The sequence below is a fragment of the Hippoglossus stenolepis genome, chromosome 15 (assembly GCF_022539355.2).
Source record: "Hippoglossus stenolepis isolate QCI-W04-F060 chromosome 15, HSTE1.2, whole genome shotgun sequence".
Classification (NCBI taxonomy): Eukaryota; Metazoa; Chordata; class Actinopteri; order Pleuronectiformes; family Pleuronectidae; genus Hippoglossus; species Hippoglossus stenolepis.
In genome coordinates, this window is record NC_061497.1 from 24,574,494 (window position 1) to 24,596,823 (window position 22,330).

General features: G+C 46.3%; 1 protein-coding gene across 10 annotated transcripts; it reads left to right on the top strand.

Moving 5' to 3' along the window:
- Positions 1-722: 722 nt before the first annotated feature.
- Positions 723-22,180, top strand: nup98 (nucleoporin 98 and 96 precursor). Of its 10 annotated transcripts, none has more exons than XM_047343684.1 (35): positions 723-878; positions 3,236-3,350; positions 3,763-3,858; positions 4,127-4,312; positions 4,893-5,032; positions 5,381-5,488; positions 6,064-6,244; positions 6,402-6,568; positions 6,754-6,891; positions 7,372-7,507; positions 7,621-7,713; positions 8,184-8,327; positions 8,434-8,567; positions 8,662-8,849; positions 8,983-9,099; positions 11,266-11,449; positions 11,786-11,885; positions 12,620-12,733; positions 12,905-13,043; positions 13,141-13,318; positions 13,442-13,603; positions 15,355-15,588; positions 15,664-15,796; positions 15,889-16,115; positions 16,439-16,623; positions 16,710-16,969; positions 17,112-17,387; positions 17,480-17,637; positions 17,804-17,944; positions 18,059-18,204; positions 18,328-18,549; positions 18,803-19,044; positions 19,125-19,279; positions 19,627-19,738; positions 20,984-22,180. In XM_047343684.1, the coding sequence occupies exons 2-35, from the start codon at positions 3,272-3,274 to the stop codon at positions 21,181-21,183; spliced, it is 5,475 nt and encodes a 1,824-aa protein (XP_047199640.1). In that variant the 5' UTR covers positions 723-878; positions 3,236-3,271; the 3' UTR covers positions 21,184-22,180. The 10 variants fall into 10 exon arrangements, with proteins under 10 accessions (XP_047199640.1, XP_047199645.1, XP_047199644.1 ...); XM_047343689.1 differs by having other exon boundaries at positions 8,187-8,327; XM_047343688.1 differs by having other exon boundaries at positions 7,375-7,507.
- Positions 22,181-22,330: the final 150 nt, after the last annotated feature.

The following is a 22,330-nucleotide window of genomic DNA, read 5'->3' on the forward strand; positions in this document are numbered from 1 at the left end:
TCAGTTTGGATGAAAAGCTAATTTTCAAAGTAAAATGTTAACATTATTGATAGGAATGATGAAAACCGAGAATGTCCCATTCCTCTGCCAAGGCCCAACAGTCTCCTTATGAAACCACATTTAAATTCACTAGCTCAGGATTTTTATTCAGATCGGCACCAAATTACACAAACATCATATATATTGCACTTATAATTACAATATCATCGCCATAAATATGCCAGATTTTCATCAAGATCCATGAATTATTCTCAGAGAAATCTGTGAAAATGTTGAACTCCTTTCTCACTTTGTTAACGAAAGTGAAACACAAGCCTTGATCTGGACTCAAAGTTTACCAAGTACTACCTTGGTTTTTTATGTAATCCTGTTTTTAAACATTTATGTATCATCATCTCTGTTATAAAATACATGGAACAATAAGTATTTCAATGTTTATTGTTCTGGAGTAAATTAATGAGCTTTTGACATTTTGAGAATTAGTTGTCAGAGAAGTGAGAAGCAAGAAGGAGACTCCTTGTACAGTTGGTACTTGTTATTTTTTATGTATAAACAGTCTTTTACTTTAGTATTTTTAACCTTGTTCGTGTTTTGTACTTTTTGATTTTGTTCCAAAACGAAGGAAAATGTGAATAAAGTTTATAAAATAAAGGTGTGATCAGGATTGTCAGACGCTGTGAAATCCAGTAGGTGGCAGTAGTGAGTCTCAGTGGACACCAGCTGCCGGAAAACGTAGAAGAAGAAGCAGTGTGACGTCAGACAGTGCGCAGACGGTTTTCCCTCGTTGACTCGAAGCTTCAGATGTTTCCGATGTTTCGTTAAAACGCGTCAGTGTTTGAAGTTTCAGCGCAGACACAGCGTCAGTTTCACCGTTGGAGGTAAAAGTGCGAGAAAGCAGCTGTTGTTCGTCACGTGTCCGCGGCTCGTTCACCGAGCTGTGCTACGCAGCTAGCGGCGGAGCTAGCAGGCTAACGTTAGCCTGACAGCGGGTAACTTTGAACAGTGTCAGCGCGGCGGTGAGTGTCCGATAATAGGCTCAGTGTGTGTGCGTGTATATACATGTTCACTGTGTGTGTGTGTGTGTGTACATGTTCACTGTGTGTGTGTGAGGCAGGAGTTGTGTGACTGGTGACTCGGCTGTGAGTTGTGTTCGCGGAGCTAACGTGTTGTTAGCAGGAGCGGAAATGATCTTGCTGCCGGGGTTCCACTTGAACTGGTGATGTCTTTACTCCAGATGTTGATGGTCGGTTCAGACTCGGTCGCTGATTCGTCCTTTTCACAAAGCGCGTGCGTGTGTGAAGTGCGGTGATCTCCTGAAGGTGTCGTCGAAATAAACATCAAACAAAACCCATCACGTGTTAATGTGATGCGTCACGTTGACACAACAATATCAAATAATAGATATCGTATAAAAAAACGTGAACCGGAAAGGACGCGATGAAGTGAGTTAGCTTCTGGCCTGATGACGTCACCGAGCCGCTTTGATGTTCGCTGCTTCACCTGAACGAAGCGACTGTAACACACCGGATGTGCAGACAGTCACATGATCCCTGTTGATAGTCCGAACCCACAGGAAACGCTGCAGACTCGATAACAGGCTTCACAGGCTGATGCTCATGGTTCACAGGAGACACGAGTTCTGAGAAGAGGCCAGCTCCAAACACGTGTCACACGAAAACATCCCTGACATCAACCAGGTGGAAGCTCGTGCTTGTTTTTGTGAGTGAAGTTGGTGCACGTGCCTTTAGTTGATTAAGCTTCACTCCTGTCGCTGCTGGTTAAAGTCAGCAGACGTAACTTTAAGAGATGTTCTCCATGTTCTCCATGATGAGCTTCAGGCTTCTGATGACATGAAAACAACAAACGCTCATCAGAAAACGCTATAGTTAGTTTTTTTGTAGTTTCTGTAATGCAAGTGTTTGTCTGTGTGTAATCAACAGATGATCTGTCTGAAGTGTGTTGTCAACACAACACTGACGAGGCAAATCTGAAGCTAATTCACTTCATCACGTCCTTTCCAATCCTTTTCAAGGGTTTTTATACGATATCTATTATTTGTTATTGTTGTGTCAAAGTGACGCTGACACATCACATTAACTCGTGATGGGTTTTGTTTGATGTTTATTTCAACGACACCTTCAGTAGATCACCGCACTTCACACACGGTTTGTGAAAAGGACGAATCAGTGACCGACAAACAACATCTGGAATAAAGACAACGTATCATAAAGACAACGTATCACCAGTTAAAGTGGAGCACCGGTTTGTCTCTATATTGTGTCTCAGCCGGTTCCGACTCACCGGTGGTTACGGTGTGTTTGGATCGACGGGTCTCTGATGACACAGCTCGCTACACGTGGTCAGCTACACGTGGGTCAGCTACCCGTGGGTCAGCTACACGTGGTCAGCTACCCGTGGGTAGCTACACATGGAGTCCGGTAACGACACAGATCCGAGGAGCTGAAAGTTCTCCTCGGATCTGAGCCGTGTTCAAACTTCACGTGTCTGATTTTCTCTTGATTCGGTGACAATGCTCCCGCTGCTCAGACAAGTTACTAACACGCTTACTTTAGTTCAGGTCTGAGGTATTTGTACTTTACTGAAGTATTTCCATGTTACTTCTACTTCAATGCAAACAAATTCCTTAAAGACTAGTTTATTTAAAAGTGAAGGGTTCATTGAGATTATTTAGTTTATGAGATTAAAGGAGTTTTGGTTTTCGATGCAAATATCTTTTGAAATTGTTTAAAGCTAAACAAACTAGTTCAGTGTATTTAATTTAAACGTTTAAAAAAAGTATTGTTTGTACATTATTTAACAATTAATGGAAAAAACGTCCACTCACTGGGAAGCTTCCACACATTGTCCTGCTGTCTCCTCACATGGACTCACTCTGACATGTTACACACATTTTACCAGGAGGCTGCAGGAGAAGATCCAGAACATGTCCAGAGACACTGACTCAGACATTTGTTCTCACAGACAGAACCTGCAGAACATGTGAGGAACACGTCAGGAACACGTCAGGAACATGTGCAGACTCAATTTTCCAGAATTAATGTCTGAAAACAAACAAGATTCAGACTCTTTCTTTTCAACGACACACATTATGGTTGACAGTAAAGTGACAGTTGAGGTTAATGGAAACTGGTCCTGTCACATTTTCCCAGAGTGATGTTATTGCTCAGTATAAACAGCTCATGCAGAAGTTTTTAAAGTTCATGTTTGTCTCCAGGCAGAAGACTTCGTGCCGTCCTGTTAACCGGTCAAGATGTTCAACAAGTCATTCGGGACTCCGTTCGGTGGAGGAACAGGGGGATTCGGCAACGCGTCCACCTTCGGACAACAAAGTAAGTTTCTTTATTTCTATTAACTTGATTTAATTCCAACCCACAGCAGCCTTAGGTGGAGCGCTTTCTCACAGACCATCTAAATGATGGTTTCCACATGAAGCTGTTAAGCATAGGTAGTAAAAACACCAAATCGACCAAACCAAAAACACACGTTGCTTATAAAATCAGATAATTGTCTGAATAACTGTAATTATAAAATATGTGGGATTAACGGAGGTGGGTGTTTTATTTCAATCAGTGAAGTCTCATTCACAAACAGAAAAACCCCAACAGCCAAGTTATGGTGATGTGAATTTACTCTCAGCTCTAACTGTGGGAACAGTGGGAGAAAGCTTCTGTTTTTATTTCCGGTGATTTAAAGCGTCACTCAGTGTCGTGTCAAACCGTCGCGTGAACTGTTTATCTGCAGACACAGGCTTTGGGGCGGCAGGAGGATTTGGGGCTTCTACGTTCGGGACGACCACCAACACTGGAGGACTGTTTGGTTCCACACAGAATAAACCTGGTTTGTCAGCTCTTGTCTCATTTTCTCCACGTTTTAGTTACATTTCTTTATTTAAAGTGCTTTGTGTTGCCTCCTTCAAACATATCTGAAGATTCCCAGTTTGGTCTGAACTGAGTTAAACTCAACTGAGTCCAGTTGCGGATTTACACTTGTACAACTCCTGAAGACTAGTTGTTGAAACGTTCTGCACAAATAAAGTTTTGAAGTGTAGAACTTCTTTTAAAGACGTGTAAATAAACTTTAATCTGCTCCCGTCTCTTTCCCCCAGGCGGTCTGTTTGGATCGAGTACGTTCAGTCAACCGGCGGCTTCCTCCACTAGCACCGGCTTCGGCTTCGGTGCAGCGAGCGGCACCTCTACCAGCTTGTTTGGCAACACGGGAACAGGCACCACCAGCGGACTCTTCTCCCAGCAGAATAATGCCTTCAGTGCCAACAAACCCACATCTTTTGGAAGTGAGTCACTGCTGCGGTGAACAATTCACACCTTTTTAAGGGGTGATTTTATTTATTCAGATGAAATCGTCATGACAACCTGCTCCTGGTTTTGTCCAGGAGGAAAAAAAACATCATTTTGGTTCAACACTGAAACAGATGAAATTCAGAAACCAAAAAGAAAAAAAGCAACAGAGATTCTTGCTGGTTTAAAAGTGTGACCTTTTTAAACAGTTCCATTCATCCATTTTCTTCTGTTCATTTATACCCAGGGTGCATTTCATGATTAATTATTAGGCACTGACACTAATGTGATGTTTATGGTATGGATCTGAAATGGCATACGTTTTTACCAGAATAAAACAAGACAAGTTTCTCTGTTCAGTCTGAACTGAAGAAGACGAGAGGTAGAACGTCTTCAGGAGCCTCAAGCGAGTCCAGTTTCCGTTGTGTTGCTCAGAAACACGAGTGTTTTCACAGACTGTCGCATAAATGCAGCTTCTTCCTGCCTGAAATGTTGCAGATAAAAGATTCTGCTGATAAATCAAGACATCAGTTTGACATTTGTATAAATTAATCTGGCTCCTCTTCTGTCGTCCAGGCTTTGGGACGAGCACCAGCAGCGGCGGGCTCTTCGGAGCCACCAACACTGCCTCCAACCCCTTCGGGGGAACGAACTCTCTGTTCGGAGGCGCTGGGTTCTCCGCAGCACAGCAGCCGGGAACAACCGTGAAATTCAACGTGAGTAAATCTGATGCGACAAGAAGGAACCTGTTCTGCTCCTGTGACTCTGGTTTATACCACAAACTTAATCCTTTGTGTTCACATTGGAAAAACAAGGCAAGACTTTGAGAAGGTCCAGAATGAATGAGGGTCCAAATAAATGTATAGATGATGGCGAAACATTCCCAGCATCTGAAAAAATGAAATACTATGAATGAACAAAAGTATTTAACTTAACCTAACCCTTCAAACGGAATCTGCAGTTACAGATGTTAATTTCCTCACAATGAAAAACAAGTTTAACGGTTTACAATCTGTATGTTTCTTGTTTTAAAAGAGTTAACAGAGATCTTTGTTCCCATTCAGCCTCCAACAGGAAGTGACACGATGGTGAAAGCTGGTGTGACCACGAGCATCAACACCAAACACCAGTGCATCACGGCCATGAAGGAGTACGAGAACAAGTCCCTGGAGGTGAGTCTGACGGTCGACACACAGACGAGCACATCAGCTGCTTATTTTAGTGAGTCGCATGGTTAGACAGATTGATTTGACGGAACTCTCCTGTTAATGTCCATGCAGAGAATACGATCAATTAGATGATCTGCGTGAATTGGTTCAAGTGATTTGTTTGAGTGACTTTTTTGTGCCGATATCGATATTAGGGGCAAATAAGTTTCATAATCCTATATATGTGTATATATATATGTATATATATATATATATATATATATATGCATTTAAAATGTGTTTGTGATTCCTAAGATGATGTTCTCAAACACAAAAAGTGTAATTGAAGTTTTACTTTTTACCCATAAACTTTATTACAAATAAAAAGAAAATACAAATGCAACCAAATATAGAACTTGAATGCAGAAAATAAAAATCTTTAACATAAGACAACAACATAAATTCACTTCTTTCCAGGCATTGTTTATTCTGTAAAACAGAAGTTTTCATATCAGCAAACATCAACACAGATATTGATAAACGTCTGTGAACCCGTCTCTGTTGATCTGATTTGTTGTCTCTCTCCTGTTTCTCTGCAGGAGTTGAGATTCGAGGATTACCAGGCGGGCAGGAAAGGACAGACCAATCAGATGGCTGCAGCGACGGGCAGCTTGTTCAGTGCGACCGCGGCCGCGCCCAGTGCCACCACTGGCCTGTTTGGCTCCACGGCCCCCAACACCAGCTTCTCCTTCGGACAGAATAAAGGCACCTTCGGAGCAGGTGAGTGATGACAACAGAAGCTGCGTCTTACCACAGTGATCAGAACTCTTCTTCTCTGCTTCTATTTTATTTGTAGAAATCATTTAAAGTCTAACCATAGAAGATTAGTGTTAATTAGAGCAAGTGAAATGACGCTCTGTGTCTGTCGTCTCTTTAGCAGCGCCCGGCGGGTTCGGTGCGACCACAGGCGGCCTTTTCACACAGCCGGCACAGCAACCAGCCGCCAGCCTCTTCAAGCCGTTCGGTCAGACGACCACCGCGCCGAACACCGGCTTCTCCTTCGGTAACACCAACACCATGGGACAGGCCAACACCAGCACCATGGTGAGTCATTCAGTTTCTCTACGCAGCTTCTCTCACCAACACTTAAACGTCCTGTGTGGCAAAGATTAAAAACAAGCAAATATGCTTTAATAATGATATTTCAAGCATCAGCTGTTGCTTCACCCTCAAACTGTTCTGTCTGAGTGAGGATTTCTGGTGTCTGATGTCTCTCTGCCGCGCTGCAGGGTTTGTTTGGGAACACGGCAGCGCCTCAGGCGGGTGGGTTGTTCGGCACCGCTCAGACCAGCACCGCCGCAGGCTTCGGGACCGGCACTGGGCTGTTTGGACAAACCAACACCGGGTTTGGAAACGTTGGCACACAGGTACAGAGTAAACCAGGGATTATTGTCAGAACAGAAACAGACAATAACACATCTTTCTTTGTCTGGGTCATAATCAACAGTTTCTGTTGAACTGACGGTTGATGTCAATAACGAAGTTAAAACATCTATGATAAAACAATAAAAACAAAAAAACGTCAATATAAACAGCAGGTTAAGACAACAGGATGAACAACTGTTAAAAAAACACAAATCAGTATATTAATTAAATAAAAAAGAATTAAAACAAAACAAGGGGATGATAAAAAGATGTCTTAAAGTTTCTTTAAGAAAAGCTGTTGAACCTATTAAACTGCGTCCGTGTCAAATGAATTCAACCATAATAGATTATATATCGTGACTTCTGGAATGGCCACTTTAGCGAGTCACTTCCTGTGACTTGTCAGGTCCCTGATAGTCTCAGGATGTGGAACACAAAGAGAAAGATGTTTGTTTTCACTCTTCCTGTCTTGTCTCCAACAGCAGAGTTTATTCGGTAATAAAACGGCCGGGTTCGGCACCACCACCACTAGCGCTCCCTCCTTCGGCACCGGCACTGGACTCTTTGGCAACAAGCCGGCCCTCACGCTGGGAACCGGAACCAACACCTCTACCTTTGGTGAGTGAAGTCTTTTGTTGACAACACAGCAAGGTAAAACACATTTGACGTACATCTGAAGGTAACCATGGCAACAGCTCCAATCAACTCTGATCACTTGTTTGTTGGTGGAGGTTTCGGAACGAATCCTGCTGCAGGGAGTCTGTTTGGAAACAAACCGGCCACTGGTGGACTGGGCACTGGACTGGGAACCAGCTTTGGAGCAGGTAAGACACGAACCATGAAGTCAACAGGAAACGAAGAAGAAAGATCTTACTCATAGAATGTGTAATAAAATAATATCAACTGTCTGAAAACAGACTAACTGCCTGTGAGAGATTATTGTTTGCAAAATAATCTTTAAATCGTTCTAAAATAAAAACCATAGTATTTAAGAACATTCAAGTCGAGAAGTCTTCTACCTCAGGTTGTAAGTTGGTGATATGAGTTGCTAACGTACGGTGGCAGGAGAGGAGCAGAGACAAATGATTTATATTTAGAATAACTTACTGAGAGTTAAGTGATATTTACTTTATGTTTCTATATTTAGAAATCTTTGTTTATTAATGAAAAACATTTCAGATATCTTTTATTTCTTTATAACACAATCTAACTACTTTTATCATTTATTTTGAAACAAAGTGCAGGTTTCAGACTGTTCTCACAAACATATTATAACACATCTGTGTGTGTTCAGCAGTGGGACCAGGACAGACGTCTCTGTTCGGAAACAACCAGAACAAACTGGGAACCACGCTGGGAACCATGGGAACATTCGGAACGACAGCATTCAACAGTGGAACCAGCACGATGGGATTCGGAGCTCCACAGCAACCAGTCGGTGAGACAGACTAACGACATTCTGACATTTACTTTGGTGTTTATAGTGAGTTCTTTGGTCGTTGGTGATGGTAGTGTATGATTTTGTCGTTTTTTCTTTTCTGCAGCGCTCACTGATCCCAGCGCAGCGGCGGCTCAGCAGGCCATGCTGCAGCAGCAGCTCAGCGTTCTGGCGTATTCACCGTACGGAGACTCGCCGCTGTTCAGAAACCCGCTGTCCGACCCCAAGAAGAAAGAGGAGGTGAGTTTGTTCTAAAGTTGCAGAAGCTGCTGCTCTTTTGTCGCTCTGCGGATTTTTTTAAAATTCACATCATCTCCTCTTTTTCTTTTCACAGCGTCTGAAACCAACCAATCCCACGGCCCAGAAGGCTCTGACCACACCCACCCACTACAAGCTGACCCCTCGACCTGCGACCAGGGTTCGCCCCAAATCGCTGACATCATCCGGCTCCTCCAAGTCGCAGCTCTTCGACGGCCTTGATGATGACGAGCCCTCGCTCACCAACGGAGCCTTCGTGCCCAGGTACCCAGCAGCCTGTTCTGTTGCCATGGTAACACATGTGAAAATGTTGTCATTACGGGTGAGAAGCACAGGGAAGCTGCAGGTGTTTAGATCAGCGTGGAGCCTCAGTAATAAACCTGTGTGTTGTCCACAGAAAGAGTATAAAGAAACTTGTGTTGAAGAACCTGAACAGCAGTCAGTACAGCAGCCAGCCGGAGACGGAGACAGACGACCTCGCTTCACCCCCCGAGTATCCACAGAACGGACACAGGTGTCCACACACACACACACACACACACACACACACACACACACACACACACACACACACACACACACACACACACACAGTATTCAATACCAAATCAATTTTATTTGTATAGCGCCAAATCATAATATACATTGTCTCAAGGCTCTTTACATTGAAGGTCAAGACCTTAAATGTTTTATAGAGAAACTAACAGTTCCCACAATGAGCAGCAGTTTGGAGGAAAACTCCCTCATTAACTGGAAGAAACCTCTAGAACCAGACTCAATGTGGGGGGGGGGCTGCCTCGACCGGTTGGGGTGAGCAGGGAAAAATGGAGAGGAGAGAGAGAGAGAGAGACCAGCAACACTTGTACAGCATCAAGTGTTGCTGGGGTACCTGCAAAGGATGATGGGAGTTCTCCCTCAGTGCATGATGGGAGTTCTCCCTCAGTGCATGATGGGAGTTCTCCCTCAGTGCATGATGGGAGTTCTCTCTCAGTGCATGATGGGAGTTCTCCTCAGTGCATGTGGGAGTCTCCTCTGCATGATGGGAGTTCTCCCTCAGTGCATGATGGGAGTTCTCCCTCAGTGCATGATGGGAGTTCTCCCTCAGTGCATGATGGGAGTTCTCCCTCAGTGCATGATGGGAGTTCTCCCTCAGTGCATGATGGGAGTTCTCCCTCAGTGCATGATGGGCAGTCTAGACCTATAGCAGCATAACTAAGGGATGATTCAGGACTTCCTAATATGGTGTTATGAGCTCTTTGATATATGAAGGGTTTGAAGGACTTTCTATGTGAGGAGCAGGATCTTGATAGTCAGAGTTTTACAGGGAGCCAATGCAGAGAAGCTAAGAGCAGTAATATGATCTCTCCTAGTTCCTGTCAGCACTCGTGCTGCAGCATCTTGGACCAACTGGAGGCTTTTCACACTGACTTGAACGTCCTGATAATAAAGACTCACACTGATCCAGTCTGAGGAACAAATGGACGAGTTTCTCAGCTTCCTTCTGAGACAGGATGTTCCTAATGTTCATAATACTGTGCAGGTGGAAGAAAGCTGTCCTAGAGACTTGTTTTATATGTGGGTCACATGTCCTGGTCCTAACTCAGGTTCCTCACAGTGGAGCTGGGGCCAAGCTAACACCAAGGGGACTATCTGACCAGGTTTCTCTCAGATGTTTAGGGACAATTACAATGAGCTCAGTCTGAATTTAGAAGTAAGAAGTTCTTGGGTCATCCAGACCTTGATGTTCTTCAGACGTTCCTGAAGTTGGACTAAGTGATTAGATTCATCAGGCTTCATATATGTACAGCTGGGTGTCGTCTGCGTAACAGTGGAAGTGTACGAGGTGCTTTCTGATGATGTTGCCTAAAGGGAGCAGATATAAGCTGAAGAGTATCGGTCCAAGGACAGAACCCTGTGGAACTCCATGACTAACTTGTGTGTGCATGGAAGAGTCATTGTTAACGTGAACAAACTGAAATCTGTGTGATAAATATGATTTAAACCAGTCTGATGTTCCTTTGATCCCGACATGTTGCTCCAGTCTCTGTCACAGGATCTTATGATCTGTGGGGTCAGATGCTGCACTAAGATCCAACAGGACCAGTAAGAGACAAGTCCATTATCTGAGGACATGAAAAGGTCGTTAGTAACTGTTAACAGCTGTTTCTGTGATGACTCTGAATCCTGACTGAAGGTTTTCCAACAGATCGTTTCTGTCTCAGTCGTCACACAGCTGGTTAGCAACAGCTTCTTCTAGGGTTTTGGAAATGAAGGTTTGATTTGGGTCTAATCAGCGACAACATCTGGATCAAGAGTGGGCTTTTGAAGCAGAGGTTCAATTACAGTTACCTTAAAAGCTTGTGGTACGCAGCCGGTTAACAACGACATATTAATCTGATTCAATATGAAACTGTCAATTAGGGTGAAAACTTCCTTTTAAAAAGTCCAGTTGGGACAGAGTCTAATAGACAAGTTGTTGGTTCAGAGGATGAAACGAGTGATTGGTCCAGATATAAATCTGCTGCTACGGGTGGTATGAAATCTGTAAATTTAGATATGCCCAATGACAGCAGGAAGTTCAGATGGTTCCATCTCAAATTGCCCACAAGCTTGAGATTTTGTTTTTATTAACTCTTAAGCGTTGTTTTGTATTTAATCTCCTGTCGTTTGCCGTCTGCAGCCTCATGGAAGAGGAGGAGGAGGAGCTGGGGGGCACTAGCAGCCAGGCGGACGATGACCCAGAGGTCACCCAGTTCTACGTTAACCCCATCGCCAAGCCCATCCCACAGGGCCGCGCCCAGACCACCCTGCAGGACACCATCAGTGACCTGAACATGCACAAAGCGGCGAGGAACGGCCTGGAGGTGAGTGGCATCACTGGTTCCTCAAATCTGATCAAGATAGAAACGTATCACCAGTGTCAATGGAAACTTACACATTATCATTTCTAACACAAACCAACTAACTTAGTTAATAAAGTACATTTTCTTTCAGTTTGAATTTAACGGTCACAGATGCAATATTTGTTCATTGTGTTGATAGTCAAATTTGTGTGTGTGTGTGTGTGTGTGTGTGTGTGTGTGTGTGTGTGTGTGTGTGTGTGTGTGTGTGTGTGTGTGTGTGTGTGTGTGTGTGTGTGTGTGTGTGTGTGTGTGTGTGTGTGTGTGTGTGTGTGTGTGTGTGTGTGTGTGTGTACTCAGCTGAGCAGTGATGACCTGTTGGCATCTCTGGGGGAGGAGTCTCTGCAGGAGGAGCGAGAGGACGAGCAGCAGGAAATTCAACAGTCTCCTCATCCAGCAGGTTAGACGAACCACAGACTACCAGCAGGGGGCGACTCCACTGGCAGTTTCTATAGATGTCTATGAGAAAATTACTGTACTTCTTAGGGTTAGGGGAGCTATTTCATTAGTTTGATATATTGTGATTCGGGATGGAGGCCTGAAGGGTTCGAATCCCAGCCCATGCCGAAGTGTCCATGGGAAAGATGTTAAACCCTGAATGGCCCCTCATAGGTTTTGGAAGTGGCTTTGGATAAAAGCATCAGCTAAATGACATGTAATGTGCTGCTTTTTCTAAATAAGCCGCTTCCTCCTATTAAGCAAATTAATTGCATTTATATTTTTAGACACTAGGGGGCACTAAGCAGGTAGCAGGTGTGTTAATGAGCGGAAGCCCCAGGAAGGGAAATGGTTTTTTTCAGCAGAGCATGAGAAGAAGAAATGTATCTTTGCTTTTGAACGGGAAAACAAATCAACCCAACCGTGAATTCAGCGTGGACCGTTGTCCCGAGTACAAACCAACTGCTGCATCAGTGGCTTTTTGGTCACTTTATTTTGACTGAAACATCTTTTGGATAAATAGCCACGACAACGTCAGGAAACGTTTTCCTCAGGAGTTTGTCTCAGTCTCTAGTTTCAAGTGTTCAATACAGCTGATGATCATTGAGAGTCAAATGGACCATAAAGCACTGGATGTATTGGAGGGGGGGGGATACTTTGACTTCTCTCAGACAGATTCTGTTTTCTGTCTTTCAGGCATCGTCCTCAACCGTGTGGGTTATTACACCATCCCCTCCATGAAGGATCTGGCTGACATGACGGACGAACACGGAGAGTGTTTGGTGGAAAACTTTACCATCGGCAGGAAAGGTAAAGTTATCACTCGATGAACTGAGCTCAGCTAATGTTAAAGATAAAATCTCGTCAGGTCATTGTTTGATTTAATTTGACATTAACACGCTTCAGTCAAACTCAGCCACTTGTATCGCATGGTCTCTTATTGGCCTGGCGTCTCACCACTCAGCTGATTGGCCCTCACAGGTTATGGCTCCATCTTCTTCCCTGGTGAGGTGAATGTGAGTGGGCTGAACCTTGACGAGATCGTCCACTTCAGACGCAAGGAGGTCATCGTGTACCCGGATGACAAAAACAAGCCATTAGAGGGGGAGGGGCTTAACAGGTTAGTCTAAAATCCTTCTGCTGTGTGGGACGGTGTCTAATGGGGAAAGGGGTCATTTAGCTCATGTCCTAATCTCATGTCGTCACTTTGTGCGTAGACGAGCCGAGGTCACCCTGGATGGGGTTTGGCCAAATGACAAAACGACCTGTACTCAGATCAGGAGCCCCGAGCGTCTGTCCGACATGAACTACGAGGGTCGGCTGGAGAAAGCCTCGCGCAAACAGGGAGCACGTTTCCTGGAGTACAGAACTGAGACGGGGTCCTGGGTGTTCGAGGTCAGTGACTGTGTCTGAGAACATTTAACCAATTTAAAAGAATTTGGTTGTCATCCGAGCGAATACTCTCACATCATTCAGGTGATTCTCAGGTGTAACAGACTCCTCCCCCTCCTCTCTCAGGTGGCCCACTTCTCGAAGTACGGCCTCCAGGATTCTGACGAGGAGGACGACATCCCTCTGAAAACCGACCCCAAGAAGTTGAAGACCATGATGTCACTTCCTCCCTCCAAGCTGCAGCAGCAACTTCCGCCCTCCCAGCATCAGGTGGCGCCACAGGCTCAGGTAGAGCAGCCTGCGCCCATCCACACTGTTCATCCTTTGTCGTCGTCATCCGCAGTGATAAAAGGAACATTTCACTAAAACTGTTTTTATTCAGAATCGGAAGTTCTCTGGATGTTTTTTTTTGTTACCCCTTCCTCTCGTCGTACAGTCATGAAGCTAAAATATCTTGGACATGAACGCTGCCATTGGACATCGTGCAGTAGTGATTGGGAGTCGTGGTATCAAGGTCCCGTCACCAGACCCACTCAACCAATCTTCATTCAGTCTCAGCTGTCAATCACGACGTCTCAGCCTGTTTTTATATCATCAAATAACTGATTCAAACCAAACTGATCAGGAACACGTGAACAAACATCGGTGAGATAAGAACGAGCTGAAATGACAGAAACATCTTTGACAAACATTTATTTATCTACTTAGATATTTTTAGTTTGGTTCATGTCCCAACTGCTAACATGGAGGAGGGGATTATGACCTATGCTGCAGCCAGACACCAGGGGGCGATCCAGAAGATTTGTCTTTATTTTTCGGGAGCTGTCATGTCGTCCATCTCGATTTGGTCTAAGGTTTAGTTCTTGTTCGTGCCGGATTCATTTGAGGTCACGAGCAACGATCGATCAGTTTCACATTTTATGCTATAAAATGCTTTATAAATAAATTATTATATTGAGTTGATGATCTTCAGTTTGAAAACACGACGTCATCTCACTGAGCAGGAAACAACAATTTTCTGTTATTTCAGGGCTCCTTGAAATCATAAACATTTTGGGGATTTGAGTAAAAAATCTTTATAGACATAAACAGACAAAATATTTTATACAAAATATAAATTAAGGTTATTTTTACTATCGTCTCTGTAACACAACATGCATTCAAGCCTCTTCTCTCAAAGCTTCACACCTCGGGGTGTAACCAATCTCCAAATCCACACTGTGATTCATATCTCGTTTTTCTTTTTTGAGGCGGAGCTGTAGTGGGTGTGTGAGGAGAAGCGGGGGTGAAATTTGTGGGTTTTATTAAATCTTCGACATTTTGACCCGCAGATGTTTGGACTGTGATTTCAGTGTCTGTTTGAGAATCGTTACAGCCGCAGTAAAACCTGATGATTCTCATGATGAAAACCAAACGTGATCCGGAAAGTTGTTTGATATGAGGAAATTCTGGTTTCCAGGTCAATTGTAAACAAAGAAGTGAACGTGTGGTGCAGATGTTCTCTGTAGATTTACAGATGTGACGTCCTCTAGCTGAGGAACAGATCGTCATGACAACACAAACACTGCAATAAGCAAAATGAACAAAAACACCCTGAGAATCTTTGATGTTTTTATTCTGATGTATTAAAATGAGCTCCTCGTGGTTTGAAATGATTTTGTAAAGGTCAAACTTCTTCAGCAGGAAACTCAAACCTGCTTCAAGTCGTGTGACAAACTTTCTTTGTTTTTTTTATCTCTAAATAAAGTAAAGTAAAAAATAAATAAAGTGAATGAAAATGATTTTTTATCTTTGGTCTGTAAAGTTTGTTTGAAGAACAACAAACGATGATAAAAATCTGATGCAGAAGCTGTGTAGTCAAACTTCTTTAGACCTAAAAACTTCCAGTTCAGTTTTTAATTTAATTTCAGAGGAGAAACTCACTGTTTTGATTGTGTTCATCAACAAGTGATTTATCCACTAACTCTCCGTCACACTCTCAGGAGCCATGAGTCTGATCCATCATGATCAATAATCAATGTTTGCCTCTGTTTCTTCAGTCCACTGTCGTGGATCTTCCCAGTGGCGTGGCGGAGCTGGACAGCGACATGGCCGACATCACCCAGAGTTTCCCGACAGAGAGCCTGCTGGGAGGGGAGGAGGACAGCGACCTGCCCGGGGAGACAGACACGACATGCGGGAAGCTCGGAGGTTTGACCTCTGCTGAGCTTGATGGTATCTCTGCGTCCAGCCACATCGCATCAACGTTGGGCATCAACCCGCACACGCTCCAGGTAGAGACTACAGTCCACAGACAGGAAGTACATCACGTCACCAGAATAAACAGCTTTGTCTCGTTCTTTCTGCAGATCATGAAGGCGTCCCTGTTTGCTGAGGACGAGGAGGAGAGTGATTTGTTCCAGGGCAGAGGAGCGATGAAAGTTTCCACTGACGTCTCGTCCCCTCGCATCGTTCTGCCCGGAGCTCAGAGCCGGTCCTCTGGTACAAAACTGTCCGGTGCCAATCAACTTGTTGATTTACTGCAAATTGTTATTTCATGAGGGTAAAACAATGTTAATCTCTCTCTCTCTCAGTGGGGGGTCTTCTTCAGGCTCGTTTTACCTCCGGCCTCCTCTCTCAGCTCTCGGACTCTCCTCAGCCTCCTCTGTCCCGGGCGGACACCCCCCGCTCATTACACTGGGCAGCACAGGGTCCCTCCTTCCTACTGCCCCCCCGAACTCCAGAGCCGTCGATCAGGACGGTTGGCGTGCGGCGCATGGGCGGCCCTGTCCCTCTCAAAGAGTCGGTCACTTTGGGGAAGGTTGGTGTGTTTTATGCGTGTGTTCACACTACACGACTTCCTGTCAGATCATCGGGAGTCTTGCAGTTGTGAGTTCATACTAGATGACTGATGAGAGGGTCCCACTGCCTCCCTGCACCACCTTCACCCCGTCCTGCGCTCGGAACGCCTGTAGTTGTCGGCAATATGATATTTATTTAAAAGTGTTGTAGGGAAAGGAAATGTGTTGGCGAGCCTCTCAGAATTTATGCAGCCAGCCACCAGGGGGCGATCCACTGAAAAAATAATATAAGAAATAAAGAAAACTTTGTGTAGCACTAATGATGAGTGGGGTCGTTTCACAGGGAGGTTTGCTGATGGATGTCGGGCTGTTCAAGGGTCGGTCCTTTCGTGTTGGTTGGGGTCCTGGCTGGACGCTGGCGCACTGTGGAGACCGGCTCAGTTCGCTGGGCTCTAAACAGCTCGACCACAAAGACCTGAGCTCCAAGACCGACTTCAGCTTCCTGCCAAAACCTGCCAGGAACAAACCGTAAGACAGAAAACAAATACAATTTATGATGTTTATTACATTTTCTCCAAATGAAAATTGAACGTGGTTCTGATCGTCTCCTGCAGACTCGTGGAAAGCCCCTACAAAGTGACGCTGGAGCAGCTGGTCGGTCTGGAGCCTCAGGTGATGAAGACCGGGGAGGGAGAGGAGGAAGAGAGCCAGACAGTGCTGCAGCGCCCCCTGGAGATCTGCCTGGAGCACAGCATCATCAGCATCACAGACTCCGTCCCCTGCCCTCTGGTGCGACCGCAGACTGGTGTGGCAGCGCTGCACGAATACGCCAAGTGGATCACAGAGCTGAACGACACGCAGGGTGACGCAGACCGTAAGAGAAATAACAGTAACTTTGTGTTTTGACATAATTTCAAAATAAGAGTGGAGCTGTGTTTGATTTGTTTGATTGGAAAAGAACACGTTCTGATGATGTCACTTCTCCACATTTGACCCTTTGACCTCTCTCCCTCCAGCTCTCCTGGGCCACTGGGCCGAGGTCTGGACCCTGTGTGAGGCTCTTTGGGGCCGGCTGGGCCCCGCCCACCAAGAGCCAGACATCGAGACGCCAAGTGACTATGAGCAGCAGTTGGAGAGACGGCGGACCTTCTCTGCCTGGCTGTCCCGCGGCGCCACCAGCAGGGTGGAGGAGGAGGTGGCTCTGGCCGGGAAGGGTCGCCACACGGAGGCCATCTTCAGCTACCTGACGGGCAACCGCATCAGTGAGGCGTGTCGAGTCGCACAGAGGGAAGGTGAGGAGGAAACTAGACATTTAGCTCCGTTAACTCTTTTCTCTCGGGAGACTTTAAGATCAATTTCAACATGTTGTGCTCTTGGTCTTCAGGTGACCATCGGTTGTCGCTGCTGCTGTCTCAGGCCCTGGGCTCTCAGTACTGTCGTGACCTGCTGGCTCTTCAGCTCGCCGACTGGAACCGGATGCAGACTGACAGCTACCTACCAGAGGAGCGACTTCGCATCTTCACGCTCCTGGCAGGGAAACCTGTACGACACCTTTGAGTTGTTGGAACAGAAACAGTAGCTTTACTGAACAAATGACATGTTTCAGATTAAAGAAACGCGATAAGGACATGGAGACAGTTGGTGGTTGTTTGACTTTCACCGTGTCGTTCAGTCTGATGTTTGATGCTGTTTCCTGTTGTCCCTGCAGGTGTGGCAGTCGTCGGACTCCGTGGTGAACGTCTGCTCACAGTTGGACTGGAAACGCTGCGTGGCTGTCCACCTCTGGTTCATGTTGCCTCCGACTGCCTCCATGGCCGATGCCCTCGCTAAATATGAAGCTGCCTTCCAGGTCAGCTGCCGTGTTTCTTTTTACATTTTATTCGTAGTTACGTTAAACACTTAAAGAACCAGAGACTTTCTGCTCCTTCCTCCACTGATAATCATTTCTTCATTCCTCCTGCAGGGCTCATGTGAGGGGGGGAAGTACGCCTGTGCCCCCCTGCCGCCGTACCTGGAGGCGGAGAAGATGGACGTGGAAGAGGAGGAGGAGGAGTCTAAACGACCTCTGTACGACCTCTGTTTCCACCTGCTCAAACTCTACAGTGACAGGTAAAAACGTCCTGATGCACAAACACTTTCTCATAAAAACCTGAGTGAGTTAATGAATCCACAGGTTGATGTGATATGTGTAAAATGTCCTTTAAATCCTGAGTTTCCTGTGTCCTCCTGCAGACACTACAGTCTGCAGCAGCTGCTGGATCCTCTCACCGTCACCTGGGAGCGTCTGGATTACCGTCTGAGCTGGCACCTGTGGGGCGTCCTGCAGTCGCTGCACTACAGCCACCTGAGCGCCTCACGCCAGGGACTCCTCCACGCCAGCTACGCCGCACAACTGGAGAGCGCCGGCCTCTGGCACATGGCCATCTTTATCCTACTGCACATCCCCGACCACGCGTACGTTCTCACCTCCTTAAATCCCGTCCACATAATGTCGGGTGTTTCAGTTTGTTCCTTTTTGATTCCTGTGACGAGCTGCTTCACTGATTCTGTCACGTGACTGAAGCATCATATTAAAGATCGTCAGAAGCTGATGTTCAGTTCTTGCAGGAGCTTCAGTGTTATGTTGTAGCAGCACAGAGTGAGACGTGTTTCTCGTCGTCCCTGAAGACAAAAACTCAAATAACTGATATTTTCTCTGCATCTTCAGTCAGCGGGAACGAGCCGTCAGAGAGATGTTGACCCTCCACTGCCCCCTGCAGGAGACTGACGAGTCTGTCCGGAGGGAGCGCTTCCTGACGGAGAGACTGCTCATCCCAGAGCAGTGGATCCACGAGGCCAAGGCCACGCGAGCACACCGAGACGCAAACAGACACCAGGAGGCGCTGCATCTGTACCGGGCCGGATACTGGAACCAGTGTCACCGGCTGCTGATCCAACATCTGGCTTCAGGTCGGAGTTAAATAAAGACCCGAATGAGTTTTTAAGCTATTTAATTCTTTTTGTAAACATGCTCATGGTTTTTCCTGTAGATTGCATCATCAACGACAACCACGACTACCTGCTGGAGTTCCTGGAGGGGCTGGCGGTCCCTGAACACAGCACCAGCATCCAGGACTGGGACACTGCAGGGAGGGTTTACCTGGACTACATCAGGGTCATCAAGACTCTGCAGGACATCCAGCAGGTTGTGTGTGTGTGTGTGTGTGTGTGTGTGTGTGTGTGTGTGTGTGTGTGTGTGTGTGTGTGTGTGTGTGTGTGTGTGTGTGTGTGTGTGTGTGTGTGTGTGTGTGTGTGCGCGCGCGCGCGCGTGCGCGAAGTTACAAAAAAATTGCTATGATGCTCTGAAAAAGTATAAAAGATGTAAATGAATGAATCAAATATCAAAGTAAAGGTCATAAATACAGAGGGACTTTTATTGTGAAGTGCTGACTAACACTGAAGCTGGATTAATGAGTAAGGTAACTGTACTTTAATAAAGTAACTGAGTAAATGCACTAATGTTGATGTTTGTGTCTTCCTCCTCGCCGTCAGATGGAAAACGCTGGTTACGAGCTCGAGCGTCTCTACACCGACGTGACGTCTCTCTGCGGCAGAATCGAACTCCTGCCCTGCAGGACCGCCAGAGACCGGCTCGCCCAATCAGGTGAGAGCTTCAGAATTATTCAGTTCAAAGGGGGCGGAGTCCAGAAGAGTCAGCAGCTCTTCCCTCCAAATAAACATCTGTCCCTTGATTGGCTGAAGTTAGATGAACAGGACAACATGAAAGTTTTAAGTTTGAAATGATGTTGTTGACTCAGTGTGACATCACTTCCTGGTGATGACATCAGAGCAGAACCTCATGAGCTGATCAGTGGAACATCGTACAACAAAGCTGCTGCTCTGGCTGATCCTCCCTCCCTCCCTTCTCCCTCCCTCTTCCCTCCTCCCTTCTCCCTCCCTCCCTCCCTCCCTCTTCCTCCTCCCTTCTCCCTCCTTCTTCCCTCCCTCCCTTCCCTCCTCCCTCCTTCCTTCTCCCTCCCTCCCTCTTCCCTCCTTCCTCCTCCCTTCTCCCTCCTTCCTTCTCCCTCCCTCCCTCTTCCCTCCTCCCTCACCCTCCTTCCTTCTCCCTCCCTCCCTCTTCCCTCCTCCCTCCTCCCTTCTCCTCCCTCTTCCTCCTCCCTTCACCCTCCTTCCTTCTCCCTCCCTCCCTCTTCCCTCCTCCCTCCTCCCTTCTCCCTCCCTCTTCCCCCTCCTTCCTTCTCCCTCCCTCCCTCTTCCCTCCTCCCTTCTCCCTCCCTCTTCCCTCCTTCCTTCTCCCTCCCTCCCTCTTCCTCCTCCCTTCTCCCTCCTTCCTTCTCCCTCCCTCCCTCTTCCCTCCCTCCCTTCTCCCTCCTTCCTTCTCCCTCCCTCCCTCCTCCCTCTTCCCTCCTCCCTTCTCCCTCCTTCCTTCTCCCTCCCTCTCTCCTCCTCCCTCCTCCCCTTCTCCCTCCCTCTTCCTCCCTCCCTTCCCTCCTTCCTTCTCCTCCCCTCCCTCCCCTCCTCCCTCCTCCCTTCTCCCTCCCTCTCCCCCTCCTTCCTTCTCCCTCCCTCCCTCTTCCCTCCTCCCTCCTCCCTTCTCCCTCCCTCTTCCCTCCTTCCTTCTCCCTCCCTCCCTCTTCCCTCCTCCCTTCTCCCTCCTTCCTTCTCCCTCCCTCCTCTTCCCTCCCTCCCTTCTCCCTCCTTCCTTCTCCCTCCCTCCCTCCTCCCTCTTCCCTCCTCCCTTCTCCCTCCTTCCTTCTCCCTCCCCCCCTCTTCCCTCCTCCCTCCTCCCTTCACCCTCCTTCCTCCCTTCTCCCTCTTCCCTCCCTCCTTTCTCCCTCTTCCCTCCTCCCTTCACCCTCCTTGCTCCTCCCTCCCTCCCTCTGTGCAGAAATGGCGAAGCGTGTTTCCAACATCCTGCGTGCGGTGCTGAGTCTGCAGCAGGGCGACGCTGCGTCCGACTCCCTCAGCATCCCGCTGGCCCAGCTGGCGCCACACATCACCCGCCTCCCGATGCCGGAGGACTACACGCTGGAGGAGCTGCGAGGCCTCACGCAGTCGTACCTTCGACAGCTCATCATCAGCCAATGAGAGCACAGAACGAGAGCAGAGACTGTCATGTCAGAGTGAAGCGTTCCAGCCGACGTCTTGACGACGCAGAGAGAAACGTTTCATCAGTTTCTGGACGTCGTCTGTTTGAGCTGCTTCAATTTTTCTAGCAGGAAAAAAACTAAGCTCCGATGATTCGTCACGAAACAAGAAGTGTTTGAAACATCAACAGGAAATGAGTCCGAGCTTTTTCACATTTGAATCGGTGGAAACTGATTCAACAGTTTAGTTGAAGTCGTCTCGGTTCTTGAAGGTTTTGTCTGTAACCGTGGTAACAAACTGTCAGTGACGACGAAGTGAAACTCGATTGGTTCGTTTGCTCAGCTGATCTTTGTTTCCAGGAACATGTCGGATTAAATTTCAGTTTATTATTATTCCTGCTCGGGACGTTTGAGTAGCGTCTTCGTCACCGTGTGATGATGTAACTCTGAATCACTCGTTCGACCTCTGACCCAAACAAGCTCCGCCTCACAGATAATCTTTTCAAAGATGTGGTTTTATAAGTGACAGCAGCCGTTAGCTTAGCATCGAGGCAGCAGCGTCTGTTGACGTGTTGATATGTGAATAAAGATGGTGGACGAGCGGCGACGTCGAACAAACGACTCCACTTGTGGAGTGAAAAACGTCTGATGTCTATTTTTGTAGATTTTTGCTTTTTCAGTTTGGTTTGAATGTAAATGTAACGTGTGAAAGTGATAAACAACAAAGTTTATTTTTATTTTGGATTCCTCAATGAAGAGTTTCACTCAAATCCAGGTTGAGTTTAAATACACATTTTATATTTTTGGAGAATCAAACGTCAGGTTATCTTTATTCTCCACAAACTGGATGAAACTCTTCACTGATCAATATTCTGATTTGTTTCTGTTGCCAATTGTTTTCTTTCAAAGTAAAATCAATTTCACTGTTTCTCGTCCTCTAAAAACTGTGCGCATGTTTACCGATTGTTTATTTTTTAATAAAGTTGAGTAGAATGAAAGATGATTTGTTCATTTTTAATCTCAGTCTGATGTTTCTTTAAGTTTATTTCCACTGAACTACGTCTCTTTATTTTTACACCATTAAATGTACTTGAAGTATCAGAAATAAAATTTCGGACTGGAATATTAAACAGGTTGAAAGCAAACTT